Source organism: Coptis chinensis, chromosome 2, assembly GCF_015680905.1.
Source record: "Coptis chinensis isolate HL-2020 chromosome 2, ASM1568090v1, whole genome shotgun sequence".
In the NCBI taxonomy this organism is placed as follows: domain Eukaryota; kingdom Viridiplantae; phylum Streptophyta; class Magnoliopsida; order Ranunculales; family Ranunculaceae; genus Coptis; species Coptis chinensis.
In genome coordinates this window covers 101,212,091-101,228,750 of record NC_141457.1, presented here as the reverse complement: position 1 = coordinate 101,228,750, position 16,660 = coordinate 101,212,091, and the positions used below count along the sequence as shown (strand labels likewise).

General features: G+C 38.1%; 4 protein-coding genes and 1 pseudogene across 6 annotated transcripts; 2 read left to right on the top strand and 3 right to left on the bottom strand.

The window, feature by feature from the left end:
- The first annotated feature begins 2,371 nt into the window (after window positions 1-2,371).
- On the top strand, window positions 2,372-4,740 carry LOC147519673 (uncharacterized). Of its 2 annotated transcripts, none has more exons than XM_086591232.1 (2): window positions 2,372-2,678; window positions 4,245-4,740. In XM_086591232.1, exons 1-2 carry the CDS (start codon window positions 2,514-2,516, stop codon window positions 4,614-4,616), a joined length of 537 nt encoding a protein of 178 aa, XP_086447358.1. In that variant the 5' UTR covers window positions 2,372-2,513; the 3' UTR covers window positions 4,617-4,740. The 2 variants fall into 2 exon arrangements, with proteins under 2 accessions (XP_086447358.1, XP_086447360.1); XM_086591234.1 differs by lacking the exon at window positions 2,372-2,678 and adding an exon at window positions 3,067-3,179.
- A 759-nt stretch (window positions 4,741-5,499) lies between these two features.
- On the top strand, window positions 5,500-7,107 carry LOC147519672 (SUMO-conjugating enzyme SCE1). Its single transcript, XM_086591235.1, has 5 exons — window positions 5,500-5,745; window positions 5,832-5,915; window positions 6,335-6,487; window positions 6,608-6,721; window positions 6,797-7,107. Exons 1-5 carry the CDS (start codon window positions 5,677-5,679, stop codon window positions 6,857-6,859), a joined length of 483 nt encoding a protein of 160 aa, XP_086447361.1. The 5' UTR covers window positions 5,500-5,676; the 3' UTR covers window positions 6,860-7,107.
- A 763-nt stretch (window positions 7,108-7,870) lies between these two features.
- On the bottom strand, window positions 7,871-9,636 carry LOC147519671 (putative UDP-glucosyl transferase 73B6; annotated as a pseudogene). The gene has a single exon (XR_015212310.1). The product of XR_015212310.1 is annotated as a putative UDP-glucosyl transferase 73B6 (transcript).
- A 2,321-nt stretch (window positions 9,637-11,957) lies between these two features.
- On the bottom strand, window positions 11,958-13,864 carry LOC147519670 (putative UDP-glucosyl transferase 73B6). The gene has a single exon (XM_086591231.1). The coding sequence runs from the start codon at window positions 13,604-13,606 to the stop codon at window positions 12,122-12,124; it is 1,485 nt and encodes a 494-aa protein (XP_086447357.1). The 5' UTR covers window positions 13,607-13,864; the 3' UTR covers window positions 11,958-12,121.
- A 1,089-nt stretch (window positions 13,865-14,953) lies between these two features.
- LOC147519669 (uncharacterized) lies at window positions 14,954-15,349 on the bottom strand. Its single transcript, XM_086594167.1, has one exon. It carries the CDS (start codon window positions 15,347-15,349, stop codon window positions 14,954-14,956), a length of 396 nt encoding a protein of 131 aa, XP_086450293.1.
- Window positions 15,350-16,660: the final 1,311 nt, after the last annotated feature.

Here is a 16,660-nt window from a genome sequence, read left to right as displayed (position 1 = left end):
TTCACTGTTTTTCGTTTTATTATTGATTGGTAAAGGGTGCAGGTGAAATGACCCAGGAATTAAAATATCAATTTTTTTTTAAAAAAATAAATAACTCTGCCACGGTCCATATCCGACGCACAAATAACTCTGCACAAATAACTCTGCGACGGTCCATAAATAACTGATTTTCACTGTTTTTCGTTTTATTATTGATTGGTAAAGGCTTTCCCGACGGTCATCACTGTCGGCAGACCATTTCCGACGCACAAATAGCCCACGGTCCTCCGACGGTCCAAAACCTGTTTTCTTGTAGTGAGGTTAGACATCTCAGTCCATAACTCTCTTCTGTTCACCCTGAGGCAGTCAGCATGTACAAAAGTCACCATGTTCTCGTCCACCCACATTGAAATCTGCTAAAGAGATGGATGCTACACTAACATTGATGCCTTTTTTCCAGAGAACCCACAAATTACCCTTTTTGTTAGGTAAATCATTATGTATGAAAGAGCAGTCAATGTTTTCAAGTCTCAGACGCGCAACACCATTACTACAAGGCCTTATGAGGGGCTCAACTATGCAAACTAAATCTAGACCAAAGGACTTAACATAGTCCCTAAGTCGACTAATAGCCCTTTCTTTCTTAACACCTCTCATATTCCAATATATAATCCTCATTGAGAAGAATTGGGGGGAGAAGTTACCTTTTGCTGAACACTAACAGTAGGTGTGGAACCAATTGCTTGAGAAAGGGCTTTGTCAGTACCAGTACCATCACACTGTCTTTTCCCATTTAACCTCTTAATTAGTTTTTTTTTTTTTTTTCACAACCGTGAATTCAACATCGATTTCGGTTTCGCCCACTTGAAAGCACTCAAATTCGAACACCACCGAGTCGCTAACATCTACTATAACATTTTCTTGTTTCGGGGACGTACGACTTGAGTAGCCTTTGCATTCCCATGTAACACAACTTCAAGTCTACCTTCGGGACGAATCTCACATGCATCTTGTGCAATTTCTAGAGATGTAGCCACCACCAATTCCTTACAGGGCAACTCATTGGTTAAGCTTGTAATCTCAGCATTGGGTTCTATCACCAAGTCCTTATCTTGTGCAAATCAATTGCCCGCAAATCTTTTGCTTGAGCGGATGCTATATCTTCTCAAGAACTACCATGTTATTGCCACAATCAACTGCGACTTACAATAACAATTTCCTCTATATCTCGCTCTTTCCCACCTTGATTCTCAAGTGGAATTGCCTCCCGAAGTTCGTGGTCGTCCAATATTTCCATTGCTTGCTCTATGCCCACTTCTACATTAAGTGCAACTTCATTATCTTTCTTTGCTGAAGAGCTTGCTCCATTTGCATTTTTCCTTCTCCATCTCTTCTTCTGCTGTTTACTCATGCCCGTCAAGTCAACATCCACCACCACATTAGGGATTGAAGTTTCCTTGTCGATATTTTGTACCACTGTTGACTTTTCTTTGTGAAGAGCATTATCCTTCTCTAGAGCACTCTTCAAAAACTTGCATCGAGCAACTAAATGCCCAACTCCCTTGCAATGGTTGCAGAATTTCAGAGTCTTGCCTAATTTCACAAGTTGCCAGAATCCAACTCCATGTTTCTTAGATTCTACCCAAATTTTATCAGGGACTGGCTTTGAGAGGTCCAAATCAACATAGACATTGGCATAGTAGCCCATTTTGCGTTTTGCAGTGGTCTCATCCACATGGATTGGCCTACCAAGTGCACGTCCAAGAGCCAGCAAATTCCTCACCTCCCAATATTCCAGACTAAGACTGGGAAAACGAACCCAAACCCCAAAGATGTGGTGTGTTTCCTTCGGTGTGGAGAATTTGGAGTCCATTTCACTAAACGCAGAATTTGGCTATCAAAAATCCATGACCCTAGATCCCAAGTCTTTTGAAAGTCCTCAACTTAATCAAACCGGAACATAACATGACCTCTTCCAAGTGGTGTTACTTGAACAAAGCCAGATGGCTTCCAATGAACTTTAACCAAAACCCTTATGCGATCCAAATCGAGTTTGTTCATATCCAGTCTACCAACAAGGGACTGAGAACAATACTCTATCCCTTTGTCGACTTCATCTTCAATAAGCGAGATAGTAGGGAGTGTTGATGCCTTATCATATATAGTACATATAATAAAGAAAGTCATACAGCCAAATTGCAAAGAAAACTTCAAAAACTCTTAATCAAAGATTGCGCGCAAGGAGTGTTGGTTATTGTAATGTCGTTACATTCCTGAAAAGTGTCCAGTTGGCAATGAGCGTGCGTGACCTACTACTTGCTGAAACTTGAAAAATATCGAAATAATGGCAATCCGATATATTAATAATAGGCTAATAGCCCAAATCATTGATAATTTGATATGTGGAAGCGCCAAAGAGTTCCATGTGATAGAAGAGTGACACGAAGGTCCTAGAAACATCTAGGGCACAAAATTACCCAATAAAAAAACAGAAATAAAAAAAACTGATGAATTAAACCGAAACAAATATAAAAATGAACACAAACGCCAGCTCGTCTAACATGGATATGGAAATGGAGACTGACAATCGTGGTGAAGAAACAAGGAGGAGGCAAAATGAAGAAGGGAAGGCGAGGGGTTTGCTTACATTAGCTCGTCAGCTCATTAACCAAGGCAATGCTTCTCTTGCTCTTCAAGCGGTACGCCCCCTCATTTTTTTTTTAATCTACTTTCCCCCCTCGTATTATTTGGGTAATACTTAAAAATTTAAAATCATAAAATTTAATTCAACTTCTCAGGTAAGATAATTTTTTAAATGTTTCTTCTCAAGAGATCATGATATATATAAGAATTAGTAACAGACGTGCCTTTCATTATGTTGACTCTAGAAGTTGCTTTTGACAAATGCAGAAAAAAGAACATATTCGAGGTTAATATGGCACTCGGGGATAATGGCATATGATACTTGTGAGTTGTGTAAAGTAGTGGATACGGAATTAGTAAGGATAGAAGAAATGGATTATAAGGAAATTGAGTAATCACATTTGTCCTTGTTGAGAGATGACAAGGAATGGAGAAGACCGTATACTTATAGTGAGTTATCAGTTATTTAACAGTGTAAATCTGGATACTTTGTAGGGTGTAGGAACCTGGTATATACAGGAAACCCCAGCAATGGAGTTCCTGATACATCGTCTAAGGTGTATTTTCTGAATCCAATCACTCTTTATCTTGCCTAGGAATTTAGGAAATGACTAATTGTTTCTGAAAGAGGTTCTTTTCAGAGATATATAGGGATCGATGTTGACTGCATTTTACTGTGAGTTTTTTCAATGTTTCTGAACATTTAAGATGGTTGTTGTACCATTAATCCTAAAGTTCATCCCCAAAGCAAAAGATGCCATATCCATGAATACTTTATGTAAGTTAGTGGTATTTTTCTTGTATCATTCTTCCTCAGACTTTTTCTTAAAGTCTTTCAGAGTTCTTACCAACTAAGAAATCCTTCAGCACCAACATACTAAATTCCATCCTCATCTCTGTAATCAAGGAACTAAATGATTAATGACCGAATTTTGAAAGTGAAAAACATTTTTTAAAAGGAATGTAAGAAATTTCCTCTGGTCATTAGGATTAATATTCGTTTATGCTTGGGACTAGCAAAATTGCAATGCAATATGTCTTGAACCGAATCACCTTAGATACTCTCTCTTGCATTACACCTCTGTCTTCTTTTGTTCAAAACAGTATAGAGGTATGAGGCAGGAAAATAAAAGTGTAGGAAAAGTAGCTATGTATCAATGTTATCTGGTGGGACTGATGTAGTTTGCTCTGGCTTTTGGCTACTTCAGCACCACACAAAAGGTGATTGCAAGTAAACAACTAGATATATTTGGGAAATCTCTGTTGAGTACCACTATTGCTGGGTGTGGAATAGGTAAAACACCTAGAGGCAGCACTTAGAGAACACAGGTTGTCTCTTGGTTCCAATGTTGCATACTGGCACTTTCTAGGGTAGAATGAACTGACGCTCTGACCTTGTGATAGGACTGTGCCATTCATATATCATTCTTTTTCTCTCTCTGATCAATAATGAGCTACATGATAGACTTCAGCAATCGGAAGGATCTTGTCATACCCTTTGAGCTCTTTTGGTTTATAGTTAGTATATATAGTAATTGAGATTCATTAGTTTAATATTCTTACACTCTCGGAACTATGATCATATTTTTCCTTAGTATATTCATACTATATCAATGAAACAGGTGGTGATGGCAGTCAAATCTGATGGTGGAGATGAGGCTGTATTCCAAACACTGCATCGTGCTCGTGAATCATACAGAAATAGACTACAAGCAAATGCTGCTGCCGAAGAGCTAGCTTCCCTGTTTGCTGAGTGTGCCATTGCTGAAGTTCAACCATTAGTATCTGAATCATTGCCATTTGACACTGGTGGCTCATCTATGGCTATGACACCAGACACTCATGGAAGTTCTATACTTGCAAAAAGTGGCAGACAACAAATCATGCTGGATGCCTTCTCAGATGGAAGTAGCTTTATTTGTTTACAGTGTGGCGGTCTTGTGAGTAACCATCGGAAAGATGAACATCTCACATACTGGTGTTGCCCACTCTGACTGCACGAGGCACCCTTTTCTGTTTACCTGTAAATGTTCCTGTAAACAAAGGAGTACCATAAGATGGTTATGTGTTGTAATTTGACTGCTTGTATACTCAAAATGGCAGGTAACTTTTGCAAAACACTGGATGGAGGGACACCGATGTGTTCTGTGAAAGGCGTTTGAGATCATGTTTTTAAAAAAAAAAAAAAAAATTGTTAGCTTAGAAAGCTTAAGAGTGACAAGATATAAACATTGGGATAGTTTTGATCTTACTAGACAGTCTTATCGACATCTTGCTTGAGCAGGTACCTGAATTATGCCCATGAGTGAACGGACACGGGAATACTTTTAAACCTGCTAGGATTAGGAGTCAAATGACATATTTGCAGGGAAAAGTCCATCTTTTGTGGTTGCATTACATTTACATCCGTAAACCTGGAAGCATGTAATGTAACGACAAGTGGTCAGTATCTCGATTTATGCATGTTAGATTTTCGGCCAGAAATTTTCCTGAGCAAGCATTGTTCTTTGTATTCGACTGAACACTAGGTGCGTTTTCGTGAAAATGAGAAATGCAAGTTCCCTATGACTCGTGAAAATAAAACATTTAAACAGGCGAGGAATTGGACGAAGAAGCAAGAAATTGGATGTGGAAAAGTGAAAAACGATGGCCGAAGTGTATTTGACTATTTCCATTATCCGTTCTTGTATTTGGAATTTTGGATCATGTTAGAAAAGGCACAAGCTTCTTTGTGTTGGACCCCATAGAGATGCTAGACCCAAAATCTATAATTTCGTTCGTGATGGCATACGTCAGGCCCAGGCCCATGGTAGAAAAAATGGTCACGGGTGCCAATTGTCGTATTACGTAAGGTGGGCTCAAGGTAGCGTTAGAACTACGCCTACCTTTTTCAAAGTGACTTTTCCCTGGAAAAAAAAAATAATGTACAGTACTTTCATCCTCACACAACACCTATAAATAAAAAAATATTTTCTAGTTCTCGTCAAGAAAACAAGTATATAAAAGTTATTAGAGAAAAAATTCGAAAGAGAGAGAGAGTGAAAAAACAGAGCGATGTCTGGAGGAATAGCACGTGGACGATTAGCTGAAGAGAGAAAAGCATGGAGAAAGAATCACCCTCATGTCCGTACCAACACACTTTTCCTATATATTTATCTTTTGTTTTATTTAGGGTTATTATTATTTTGATGGTATTGTGTTATTTTTAGGGTTTTGTTGCAAAGCCAGAAACAGCAGCTGACGGTTCAGTTAATTTAATGATTTGGCAATGCAGTATCCCTGGTAAAACTGGGGTAAATTCTTCTTTTCTTTATTTTCCAATTTTCTTTCACTTTTAAGATAAACTTTAATTGACTATTTGAACACATTACAAGGGTTTGATTAACTGTTGACAAGTTATTTAGTTGATCTTGTTGACCAGCTATGTGTAGTCTTTTCCTACAACGTAGACTTTGCTGTATCCTCATTTTAAATTGTGATTCGATTGACAAAGATTGTGACTTTAGTGTCACGTTTTTCGTAATTATGAACAGAAATTGGCTAAGTTGAGTGTCAAGTGTTAAGTTGAGGTTTATAATGCGTCATTCTTGCAAAATGCTTGTACTATCTTTTCATTAGAGCATAATCTTTCTTTGCTAACTGACAGTGGTGTGCTATTACACTCTAATCTGTTTTTGGAATTGAATTTTGTTCTCAAATTATTGTTGTGCAGACTGACTGGGATGGTGGCTGTTTTCCACTTACACTTCACTTCAGTGAAGATTATCCAAGTAAACCACCAAAGTGCAAGTTTCCTCCAGGATTCTTCCATCCCAATGTCTACCCTTCTGGTACCGTGTGCTTGTCTATCCTCAATGAAGACAGTGTAAGTACCCTTTGTTATGTACTAACTAGTATGCTTGAAACAGCAGCGTGGTTAAAGAATTTTTTTAAATGGTTGGATCTGTTTAAATTTTAAGGATGATGCATCTTCTGTAATGTGTAGGGGTGGAGACCAGCCATTACGGTGAAACAAATTCTTGTGGGCATACAGGATTTGTTGGACCAGCCAAACCCTTCAGATCCTGCTCAGACAGATGGATATCATCTCTTTATACAGGTATTTTACAATCTGAAAATGTTACTTTGCTCGCTAGTTGTGTTGTCACTCTGAGTTCTGAGTGTGTTATTGTAGGAACCCGTGGAGTACAAGAAAAGGGTCAGGCAGCAGGCTAAGCAATATCCCGCTCTGGTCTGATGTGGTACCTGCTTTCACTTGACTGTGAGTGGGTATTATTGTTGAAATATTTCTCAATCACACATAATTATTTGGACACTCCTATTGTTAGTATGACGAGAACTATGATGATGTTCTGATCAACCCAAAGGAACAACTTTACTTTTATTGTGCTGATTTTGTTGAGACACTTTCCTGCTTGTAGTGTTCATGGCCTTACATCACATTATGACTGTCTGTGAAAGGCCAAAGTGTCTTCTTATGGTGCATGTGAACGTCCAGTATTGTCTGTGTGAAATGTTCAATGGTGTCTGTATCTATTGACTTTGTGGCCTTTTTGGTTATCTTAGAAGGCATGCTAATGTCAGTCAAATTGAACTCACTGTTAGGAGACCTACGTATGTTCCCAGCATTATGAATAATATTAATTTGACGTCAAGGCATCCTTAAGTAAGTAGATGTGCCAAACATGTTCTAATAGTCTATAATAATGGATATAGCTTTTAGGAATGCACAATTGTATGAGTAAGTGTTACTATTATCTCTATTATGTTGGTAAATCTGGGACTTCTCACCCCATGGAACACTCATTACTAAACAGAATTTGGTGACGAATTTGACTCAAACTTTTTGCTGAGTAACTTGAAATTTTTTGAGAGGCATTTGCCTCATGCTCGTAGGACACCTGAACATATTCTGTGAGTGATGCTGTTGGATAAAATTGTTCTTTGTTGTTATATTATTGAGCAAAGTTGAACCCATGGCCTCCTTGTTTAATTAACGATTACTCAAAAATTCCAAGGAATTAACATAGTGGCGACAGCGCACACTTCAGGTGCAGTTGCACGAACATTATTTTAAGATTTTAGGAAATACTTAGCTTTGGATAAATATCTTCCACATTTTCATATATTGCACATCCATGTACTTATGTCTACTGTATGAAGGTTGAACTTTGCAGCCTATTTATTGCATCTTTTTAGACGGGGATACGTAGATTATTAGATGAGGACAGCCATCGATAACCTTAGATGGGAGATAACCAGAAAATTATCAAATGCTTAAATTAAATCCGAAGTAATATTATAGATCATGTCTGACTAACTTCCAGAGCACCAACCCTCAAGGTATTCTGATAGATGTACGCAATTGCAAGTCCATTGTTTATTGTTCTTCATTAGTTTGATTTCTGCGAATGGGCTTTCAACACCTCAATCAAAGCAGTCAGGTCAGTGTTGGATGATCCACCTTCATCAACAGCTCTCTTTGCCTTTTCTCCAAGCTCTGTAGCTCGCCTCCTCATATCTTGTGCATCTTTTCCATTGCTCATAAGTTGAGTCACTACTTTCCTCAACCCTTTCCTTTCTCACTGACACATTTTCTGGTTCTACCCATGAATTCCAGACTTCATTGCCTGCCTTTATTCCAGTCTTCAACACTAGTGACAAACTTCTCATTGTTGAACTGCTCGGCGAACATTGGCCATGTGATCATGGGCAAACTTGTGCTAATGCCTTCAATTGTGGAGTTCCACCCACAGTGAGTCATGAAACCTCCAACAGCTGGATGGTCAAGTATGAGTACTTGTGGTGCCCAATTTGTAATTATCAAACCTTTCCCTTTCATTCTCTCTTCGAAACCTTCAGGTAAGAAATGGTTTTTCTCCACTTTTTTGGCCGTTCTCACAACCCAAATGAATGGGACTTCAGAAGCTTCAAGTCCCATTGCAATCTCAAGCAGTTGAGGTATACCAAAGCGTGAGATACTACTGAAAGATACATAAAGAACGGAATTAGGTTCCCTGGAGTTGAGCCAACTCAAAATATGGTCTACGTCTATGCAGAGTTTCTGTCCCCTCTGAGCCTTGTCAATAATGCTTTTATTATAAAGTGAAACTGGACCTACGTTCCATGCTTTTCTTGCCATCTCCTTGTAGTATTCCGCTTAAGCAGGCTCCAACTCATAGAAGCTGTTCACCAAGACCCCAAAGCTTGTGAGCTCTGTTTCTTCCACTTTAGCTATCAAATCTGTTAAATTGTTATACAATTTAGGGAGGTCTGGCAGTTCAAACTTTGTCATCTCTATCTGATCTGGTAGGCCTGGAACCACAAAAAACTCTGAATCAAATGCCACTTTCTCATGAGGGGCATAACATTTGATGTTTTCAGTTAGACAATGAGTGAAGTGGCTTGTTCCGTGAAAGACAAGCCTAGGAATTCCATGCTTGCTTGCTATTTTTGTTGTCCATGTTAAAAACATGTCAGCAACAACACAATCAGGTTGACATCTCTGAAGTAGCTGCTCAAAAGGTTGTTGTGGCAATGAAAGAGCCGTGAAGAAGTTCGTTATCATTTCTGGTGAAGGAATAGAATCTATACTTTCACATCCTTGAGGTAATCCTGCTTCTATAGAAGGAAACTGGATTATTTCAACACCAATGTCAAGGCCGCTTTGTCTTTCTTGATCTATGGTTTCTGAGAAGTGTGGGGCATTAAGTGGAGTTGTGATTATGGTTGATTTATTACCACGCGCGGCAAATAATCTGGCGATGTCTATGATTGGAATTGTATGACCATGAGCCATGAGTGGAAAGAAGAAGAGATGAAGTTGTCGAGCTTCAGACCCCATGAAAAAGAAATTGTTTTTATGTATTAGGAATGAGTTGAGGATAACTTGAAACTAAGAAGACGAAGACAGTGGGGAGAGTTCTTGTCTTGTGAAATTTATGCAAAGCTTGTTATTTGTAGATACCGAAGTTGGTTATCGGCCTTGTGAAATTTATGCAAAGCTTGTTATTTGTAGAACCCGAAGTTGGTTATCGGTCTTGTGAAATTTAGAGCATCTCTAGGTGGTAGTAAATTTAGTCGCATCCTTCAAATTTGAAGGAATGTGTCGGAATTTGCCGAAATTCCATCTATAGGTGGTAGCATTCGTGGTTGCATTAACTGATTGTTTGCATTCTTGTTTGCAAATTTGGCAATTTGGATGTGGATGCGGAGCGACATTGGTAATATCGTGCACCATTGCAAATGTCGCCCCAATTTTTTTTTTTTGACTTTGACCAGCACCACGCGCCAGTAGTATTGTCGCGCGAGTTATTGTTTTTTACATTTTCAATTTGGTGCGACAGTGGGAATGTCGTGTGAGTTTTTTTTTCAACTTGGGGGCGACATTGGTAATGTCGCACAATGTAGCCTATTCCAAATTTGCGAATGAAATTTGCAACCACTTAGAATTGGTCGAAATTTGCGACCAGTTTTTTTATTCGCATTTTTCAAATATGAAGAGTATGCTACCACCACCTAGAGATGCTCTTATGCAAAACTTGTTATTTGTAGAACCCCAAGTTGGGTACAATAAGAGATAAAAATTGAACTGTTTCCAACCGCATAATGGGGACTTAGTTGTTTTTCATTCGGTTGATTATTAGTAGTATTATTATTTTTTATTTGAATGCCGTCTTCTTCCATCTTCCCTTCCATCGGAAATCAACTTAGACGGCGGTATGGATAAGAAGAAAATTGAGGGTCGAATATTTTAATGCAACCCTGACTATATTTGAGGAGAAGCTCGTGGATAAACTAATATATGTCGACTGTGGGTCACTGATCGTGATGCTGGGCTGTAAGCCAGTAAACCACGAGAAAAAATTCGCTGCAAAGGGCTTAGGAGCAAAAAAAACCTCCTAAGGGTATCTCCACAATACATACAAAATACATACAAAATCTTATTATCTATTGATTAACTAGAGTTAATTAATTAATTAAGGAACACAATTTTCGACGGGCGATTTTACCATTTTTACAAATTTTCAGTACATTGGACAAAAATGTAAGTTTCATTTGATATGAAAATATGGAAAGAGTGGAAGTTAAGAGTATTTATGCCGAATGTACTGAAAAAACGCCCATGGAAAATTCAGTTCTTTTAATTAAAATCTAAGTTTTATTTTCTATCCAAAACATTTCACTTTTTTCTCCACAAATCTATTTGTAGTCCCTCATTTCTCATTTAGCTAAGCTTTTTGCCAATTTTTAATTTTGTGTTGCAGATTTTTCTATGGGTTCTCCTTCAATTCATTTAATTACAACATGAATTTCTCACTTATTTTTTTATTGGCTATTATCATCAGTATTATGGGTTGTAACAAAGTTCCAATTTGTAATTGCATTATATTTATGTTTCTTTAAAATTTTAGGAGTTTTTTTTTATAAATGTTGGTCTACTTTTCATTTTATTATATAAGGTTTTTTATTTTTATTTTTTTTGGGTTTTACCGCCAAAGCTAAATATTGGGAATAATGGAATAGGATGACAAGAAAAGTACAGTTAGGGGTGTTTCACGAATTTTTCATTGTAGATTTTTTTTTTCTTATGGAAATACAAATAAAAGAAAGATTTGTGGAGAAAAAAGTTAAATGTTTTGGATAGAGAATAAAATTTAGATTTTAATTAATTCTAGTTAATCAATAGATAATAAAATTTTGGATGTGTAGTGGAGATGTGTTTAGGAGGCTTTTTGCTCCTAAGCGTTTCAGAGCGAATTTTTTCTTGTAAACCATGCCAAGGGTTCAATTAAGACGTCGCTTGCGTTATTTCTTTCAACAGTTCAACTTTAGATTTCTTGGCGACTGTTTCTTCCAACGGTGTTCATGTGTAAAAGCTTTAGACTTCAGCTTTAGGAAAATCACAGCTTTTTGCCTTTTGGCATCTAAACTATGTTTCGTGAAATTTGATATGTAGGTTAGGTTCCATGACTTAAATTTGTCATTGTTTCAATTTCAAAACAGAGAGAAGAAGAAGAACAAAGTCATACAAAAACAGAAACGGTTTCATTAACTTTAATGTTGATAGAGCATTGCAATTGTACAATAAAATGACTTTTTAGTGTGAATTTGAATTTTTGAGTTGATTCAATAGTTCTTAAAGTTAACGAGTATTACCCCCCAAATACACACAAAGAAAACACTAAGTTGATATTTGTTTGTGTGTACTTGGGAGAGACCCTAATTTCTCTTGGAAAAACTCCTAATTGGCTCATATCTAGTGGGGTAATACTAGTTAACCCTTGTTTCTTTAGCCATAAAAGCCTCTGATAACAAAAATTCAAAGCTCTGAATGTTGTAAACTTGTTTGATTTATGTATAGGAAACCGCTGAACCAAAATAGAGTGTATGCCAATTTATGTGGCATATCACTGCACTAGTACAGTAGTAGCGCCGCTTTAGTGGTACAGCCCAAACAACTATGTACACCTCTGCTGCAAGTGCCAATTGTGCAAATCTATTTGTTAATCGCTTTCTCTTTTGATCGCTGTGAAGTGTGAATGCTCTTATGCTCCCTCAATTTCTCAATTAGATCCGTCAAATTGGTGTAGGATGACCCACCTTCTTCCACAGTCCTCTTTGCTATTTCTCCTAGCTCTTTTGCACGGTTTCTCATTTCGTCTGCTTCTTCCCCATGACTCATTAGTTGAGTCACTACCTTCTCTATCATCTCTCTTTTGACCATCACATTTTCTGGTTCTACCCATGAATTCCAGACTTCATTACCTGCACTGATTCCGATCTTCAACACCTGAGTGATAAACTTCTCGTTGTTAAACTGGTCGGCAAACACTGGCCAAGTGATAAAGGTCACCCCTGCACTAACTCCTTCGAGCGTGGAGTTCCACCCACAATGAGTCATGAACCCTCCAATAGCTGGGTGGTCAAGTATGAGCACTTGTGGTGCCCAATCTCTTATTAGCAAACCCGTCCCCTTCATTCTCTGTTCAAATCCAGTGGGCAGGAATTGTTCTTTTTCGTTGTTTCTGGGGGTCTTTATGACCCAAATGAATGGAATCTCAGAAGCTTCAAGACCCATTGCTATTTCAAGCAGTTGATTACTACTGAAGCGAGAGCAACTTCCGTAACAAACATAGAGAACCGAGTTGGGTTTCTTGTCGTCTAGCCATTGCAAACAACAATGTTCGTCAATAGAGGATTTCTGCCCCCTGGTTGCCTTATCAACAATGTTTATATTATAAAGCGAGACAGGGCCTATGTTCCATGCTCTTCTTCCCATCTCATTTTTATAGTACTCAGCATAAGCTGGTTCCAACTCATAGAAGGTATTCACCACAATTCCGAAGCTTTTTAGCTCCGTTTCATTTATGACCTCCATCATATCTGAAATTGCATTGCGGGCTACAATATGGTCAGGCAACTGTGCCTTTGTCATCTCTATCTGATCAGGCAGACCTGGAACCACAAAGACATCTGAATCAGATGCGATGTTTTCGTATGGAGCATAACGTTTGATGTTTTCAAAGAGACTGAGAGGAAAATAACTCATCCCATGAAAGACAAGCCTAGCAATTCCGTGTTTGCTTGCTAGTTCTGTTGTCCAATGAAAGAACATGTCAGAGATTATACAATCAGGCTGATGTTTTTTGAGGAGCTGCTCGAATGGTTGCTGGAGTTTAGTAGTAGCTTCAAAGAAATTTACTAGCATGTCTATGGTAGTTATCGACTCCACACTCTCGCATCCTTCGGGCAATCCTACTTGTGCAGAGGGGAATTGGATGACTTGAAGGCTAATATCAAGGCCTTTTTGTCTATCTCGATCTAATGTATCTGAGAAGAAGTAGGCATTAAGGGGAGTAGTTATTATTGTCGACTTAGTACCGCGTGCGGCGAACAATCTGGCCATGTCTATGATTGGAATCGAATGACCATGAGCCATGAATGGGAAGAAGAAGATATGAAGTTGATAATCAGATCCCATAATTACGTACTTTTCTCAAAGGTGGATCGTTAAAAATGAGATGGAAGATAAGTTAGAAATTCTCTTGCTATTTGTAGAACTGAAAATCTTTTATTGTGAAAGAAAAGAGGAGAAATGACTCGAGTCTAGCCAGAGTTATGGATGGAGAATGAGTTTTATGGATAAAGGGGATGTTGGGATTCTATTTATTTATTGTCAATAAATATTTATTAGTGAAAAAATGTTTTGGGAATAAATATATTTGGTTTACATTTTTCTGAAAAGTAGTTTATCACCCAAAAAAAATTATTAGTCTAAAAAAATTATTTTATAATAAATAATAAAAACTTGTTTTTCTAATTAAAAAATAGTTTTTTTTTCTCTCATCTTCCGCCAAAAGTCAAATGGATTTAGCGTGTGCGAAATTGACTAGTTTGATAAAAATAGTTTTTTTAAAAAATTGATTTCTTCAAAAAAATGAGATTAAAACACCCACTAAAGTTTATGTGGAAGCAATCATGTTTTACTTATGGTATAATCATTGAATCTCCAAGACAACTAGATGAGGCAATATTATCTCAAGCCACATTTATGGGGAGTGATGTAGGTTGTGAATGGGTTTCCACAACTGATAATTGATCTGAACCAAACTGATAAAAACAGTTTGGGTTTTGGAAATTTGGTTTGTCCTCTACCGAACTTATAAGATATTGATTTGGTTTCGGGTTTTAGACGCAGATATCCTATCAGTTCAGTTTTGGATTTTCCAAAATCCAGCCCAAACTGATCCATTGACAGCCGACAGCCTATAGTAATGGACTGATAGACCAGTTAGCCACTGTTATTGACGTCCGGCATTTTGTCTTGCATAAAATTTTTTGATAAGAATCTTGACAGAATAAAATTTAGGATCTCACTTATTTTTGGATTTGGGAAGGTTCGGGTTTAGAAAGCTTCCAGACCGCAAAAATCATGTGGTGGGTCTAGCCATTATCTTTACCAGTCATCTTACTTGTAGAAAACTTTTAAGATATATTGGGTTTATGTTGTTGTCCACTTGTCCTCTTTCATCAAGCCAGCATCTTCCAACAATGAGAGAGAGACTGTGGTTTGTGTATGTGTGGCTACCCCACGGACTTCATGCTACTGCCGGTGCGCATGCGGGTGATCTTATAGCAAATTTAGCAATCCCCTACTACTGGCTAAGAGAGGCACTGAGGCAGTCTATCTATGAATGCAATAGTATGAGCGTGTGACTATGAGGAAAGAGGTTGCAATATATATATATATATTTTTTTTGATTGGCAAGCGAGGTTGTTAACGGGGACCCCTACCCCTATTATTAATCATAATAAATTGTGTTTACAATCACTTCCTCACATACTCTCTTCCTATAGCATCATCATGTGCTATTTTGATTACATTTTCTGCTAATGTGCTAATTACAATTTCATGATAACTAACATTTGGGCAATTTGCCGCTATTGCATCTGCTAACATGTTTGTTTCCCTGTAGATATGTTCTATAACGAAATATTCCACTCCTGCTATCATATCATGGATATTCTTTATCTGCCTTCTCGCTCTCCATGGGTATTTCCTGGTCTTTATAAATGCAACCACATTTTCTGAATCCGTTTGGGCTTCTATTCTTCCTATATTCGGCCCATAGCTAACCTCGATTCCATGTTCTAATCCTTGTAATTCCACCAAAGCTATATTCGAATTCGATACACCATCTTTTGCCACCCACGCCTTCTTCATCTCGTATTCTTGCTCCCCATTGTCCTCTCAATCCTTTCACACTTCCATTGTTTAAGGTGTAATTCCCGCCACCGCCTTCTTCCATTTGCATTTCAAGCTTGTATGCTCCACCACCTCTACACTTTGTCCTCTTCAAACCGCCTCTCGGGTCCTTCCTCCATTGTTATCTTCATCAGCGTGTACCTTCACTTTCACCTCTCTCATTATCGCTTCCACCAGCACTCACTTTCACTCGCTTTGTGTTAAAAATCCTCGAGTTTCTTTTCCCGCCAAACCCAATATATGAATCCAGTAAATATCGGTTTGCCAGAGCATCTTGCTTTCCCCCCCTTCCCCCTTACTGTTCATTATCCAATTCAATTCTTCGCCAAGTTTGCTCTCTTGTCTTGTGATAGCTTTGCTCTCATTGGCAATCCCTCCCATACCACTTTCGCGATATCTGCACAGAAGAAGAGGTGCTCTTTGTTTTCGACTCAAAGATTACACAATACACACGACTTCGATTGACTACATCCCATTCTTTTAACCTCTGCAATGTCTTTAACCCATTTTTCGATTATTAACCAACTTATAAATGAGTACCTTGGTATTCGATTAGTGAACCACACCAACCCGACCGGTTTACTCTTTGCTTTTTGTGTCCGAGTCCCTCATATGTGTCTTTCATGGTGTAATTTCCTTCCTTTGCAGATCAAACTATCTCATCATTCCCTTATGCACCTTGACTTCTCTCTCTATGTCTTGTACTAATTCGTACACCGCACCTGAACCTTTGTGGAAATCAGTTGCCCATCTTCTATTAGACATGCAACCTTACTATTCTTGTGGCATTCTGTGTATATGAGCATTAGGAAACTTATCTTTCAATATGCCCGAGGATGCCATGGATCACTCCATAGCCTTGTTTCTTCCCCATCCCCAATCAAATCTTTGCCATCCCTTTCGCTCGACCTTTCCTTTAAGATGTTTCTCCAACTCCATGAATCGTTTGGAATTTTAATATCCCATATATTCCTCCCCTTTAATCTTATTCTTCTGTATCCATCTCACCCACAGTGTATTCTTCTTACTTATTACATTCCGGAGATGCCGTATGTTTGTTTGATGATTAAGTAGTTTCAAACATCTTATCCCAAGCCCTCCCTCACTATATTGATCAAAGCATGAGATGTGTCCCCATCGGTCCCCCGGTCCATAGAAAGTTTCTACATAATCTATTGATTTCATCTATTGCCCTTTTGAGGCAAGACAAACGATGATAACCAATACACGCTCAAGTTATTGTTAACTGCTTTCAACAATTGCAATCTC

Coding starts and splice junctions, on each gene's coding strand:
- LOC147519673 (XM_086591232.1), top strand. CDS start 2,514: ATGAACACAAACGCCAGCTCGTCTAACATGGATATGGAAATGGAGACT. Junction 2,679..4,244: donor CTTCTCTTGCTCTTCAAGCG/GTACGCCCCCTC, acceptor TCAATGAAACAG/GTGGTGATGGCAGTCAAATC.
- LOC147519672 (XM_086591235.1), top strand. CDS start 5,677: ATGTCTGGAGGAATAGCACGTGGACGATTAGCTGAAGAGAGAAAAGCA. Junction 5,916..6,334: donor GTATCCCTGGTAAAACTGGG/GTAAATTCTTCT, acceptor ATTGTTGTGCAG/ACTGACTGGGATGGTGGCTG. Junction 6,488..6,607: donor CTATCCTCAATGAAGACAGT/GTAAGTACCCTT, acceptor TGTAATGTGTAG/GGGTGGAGACCAGCCATTAC.
- LOC147519670 (XM_086591231.1), bottom strand. CDS start 13,606: ATGGGATCTGATTATCAACTTCATATCTTCTTCTTCCCATTCATGGCT.
- LOC147519669 (XM_086594167.1), bottom strand. CDS start 15,349: ATGAAGAAGGCGTGGGTGGCAAAAGATGGTGTATCGAATTCGAATATA.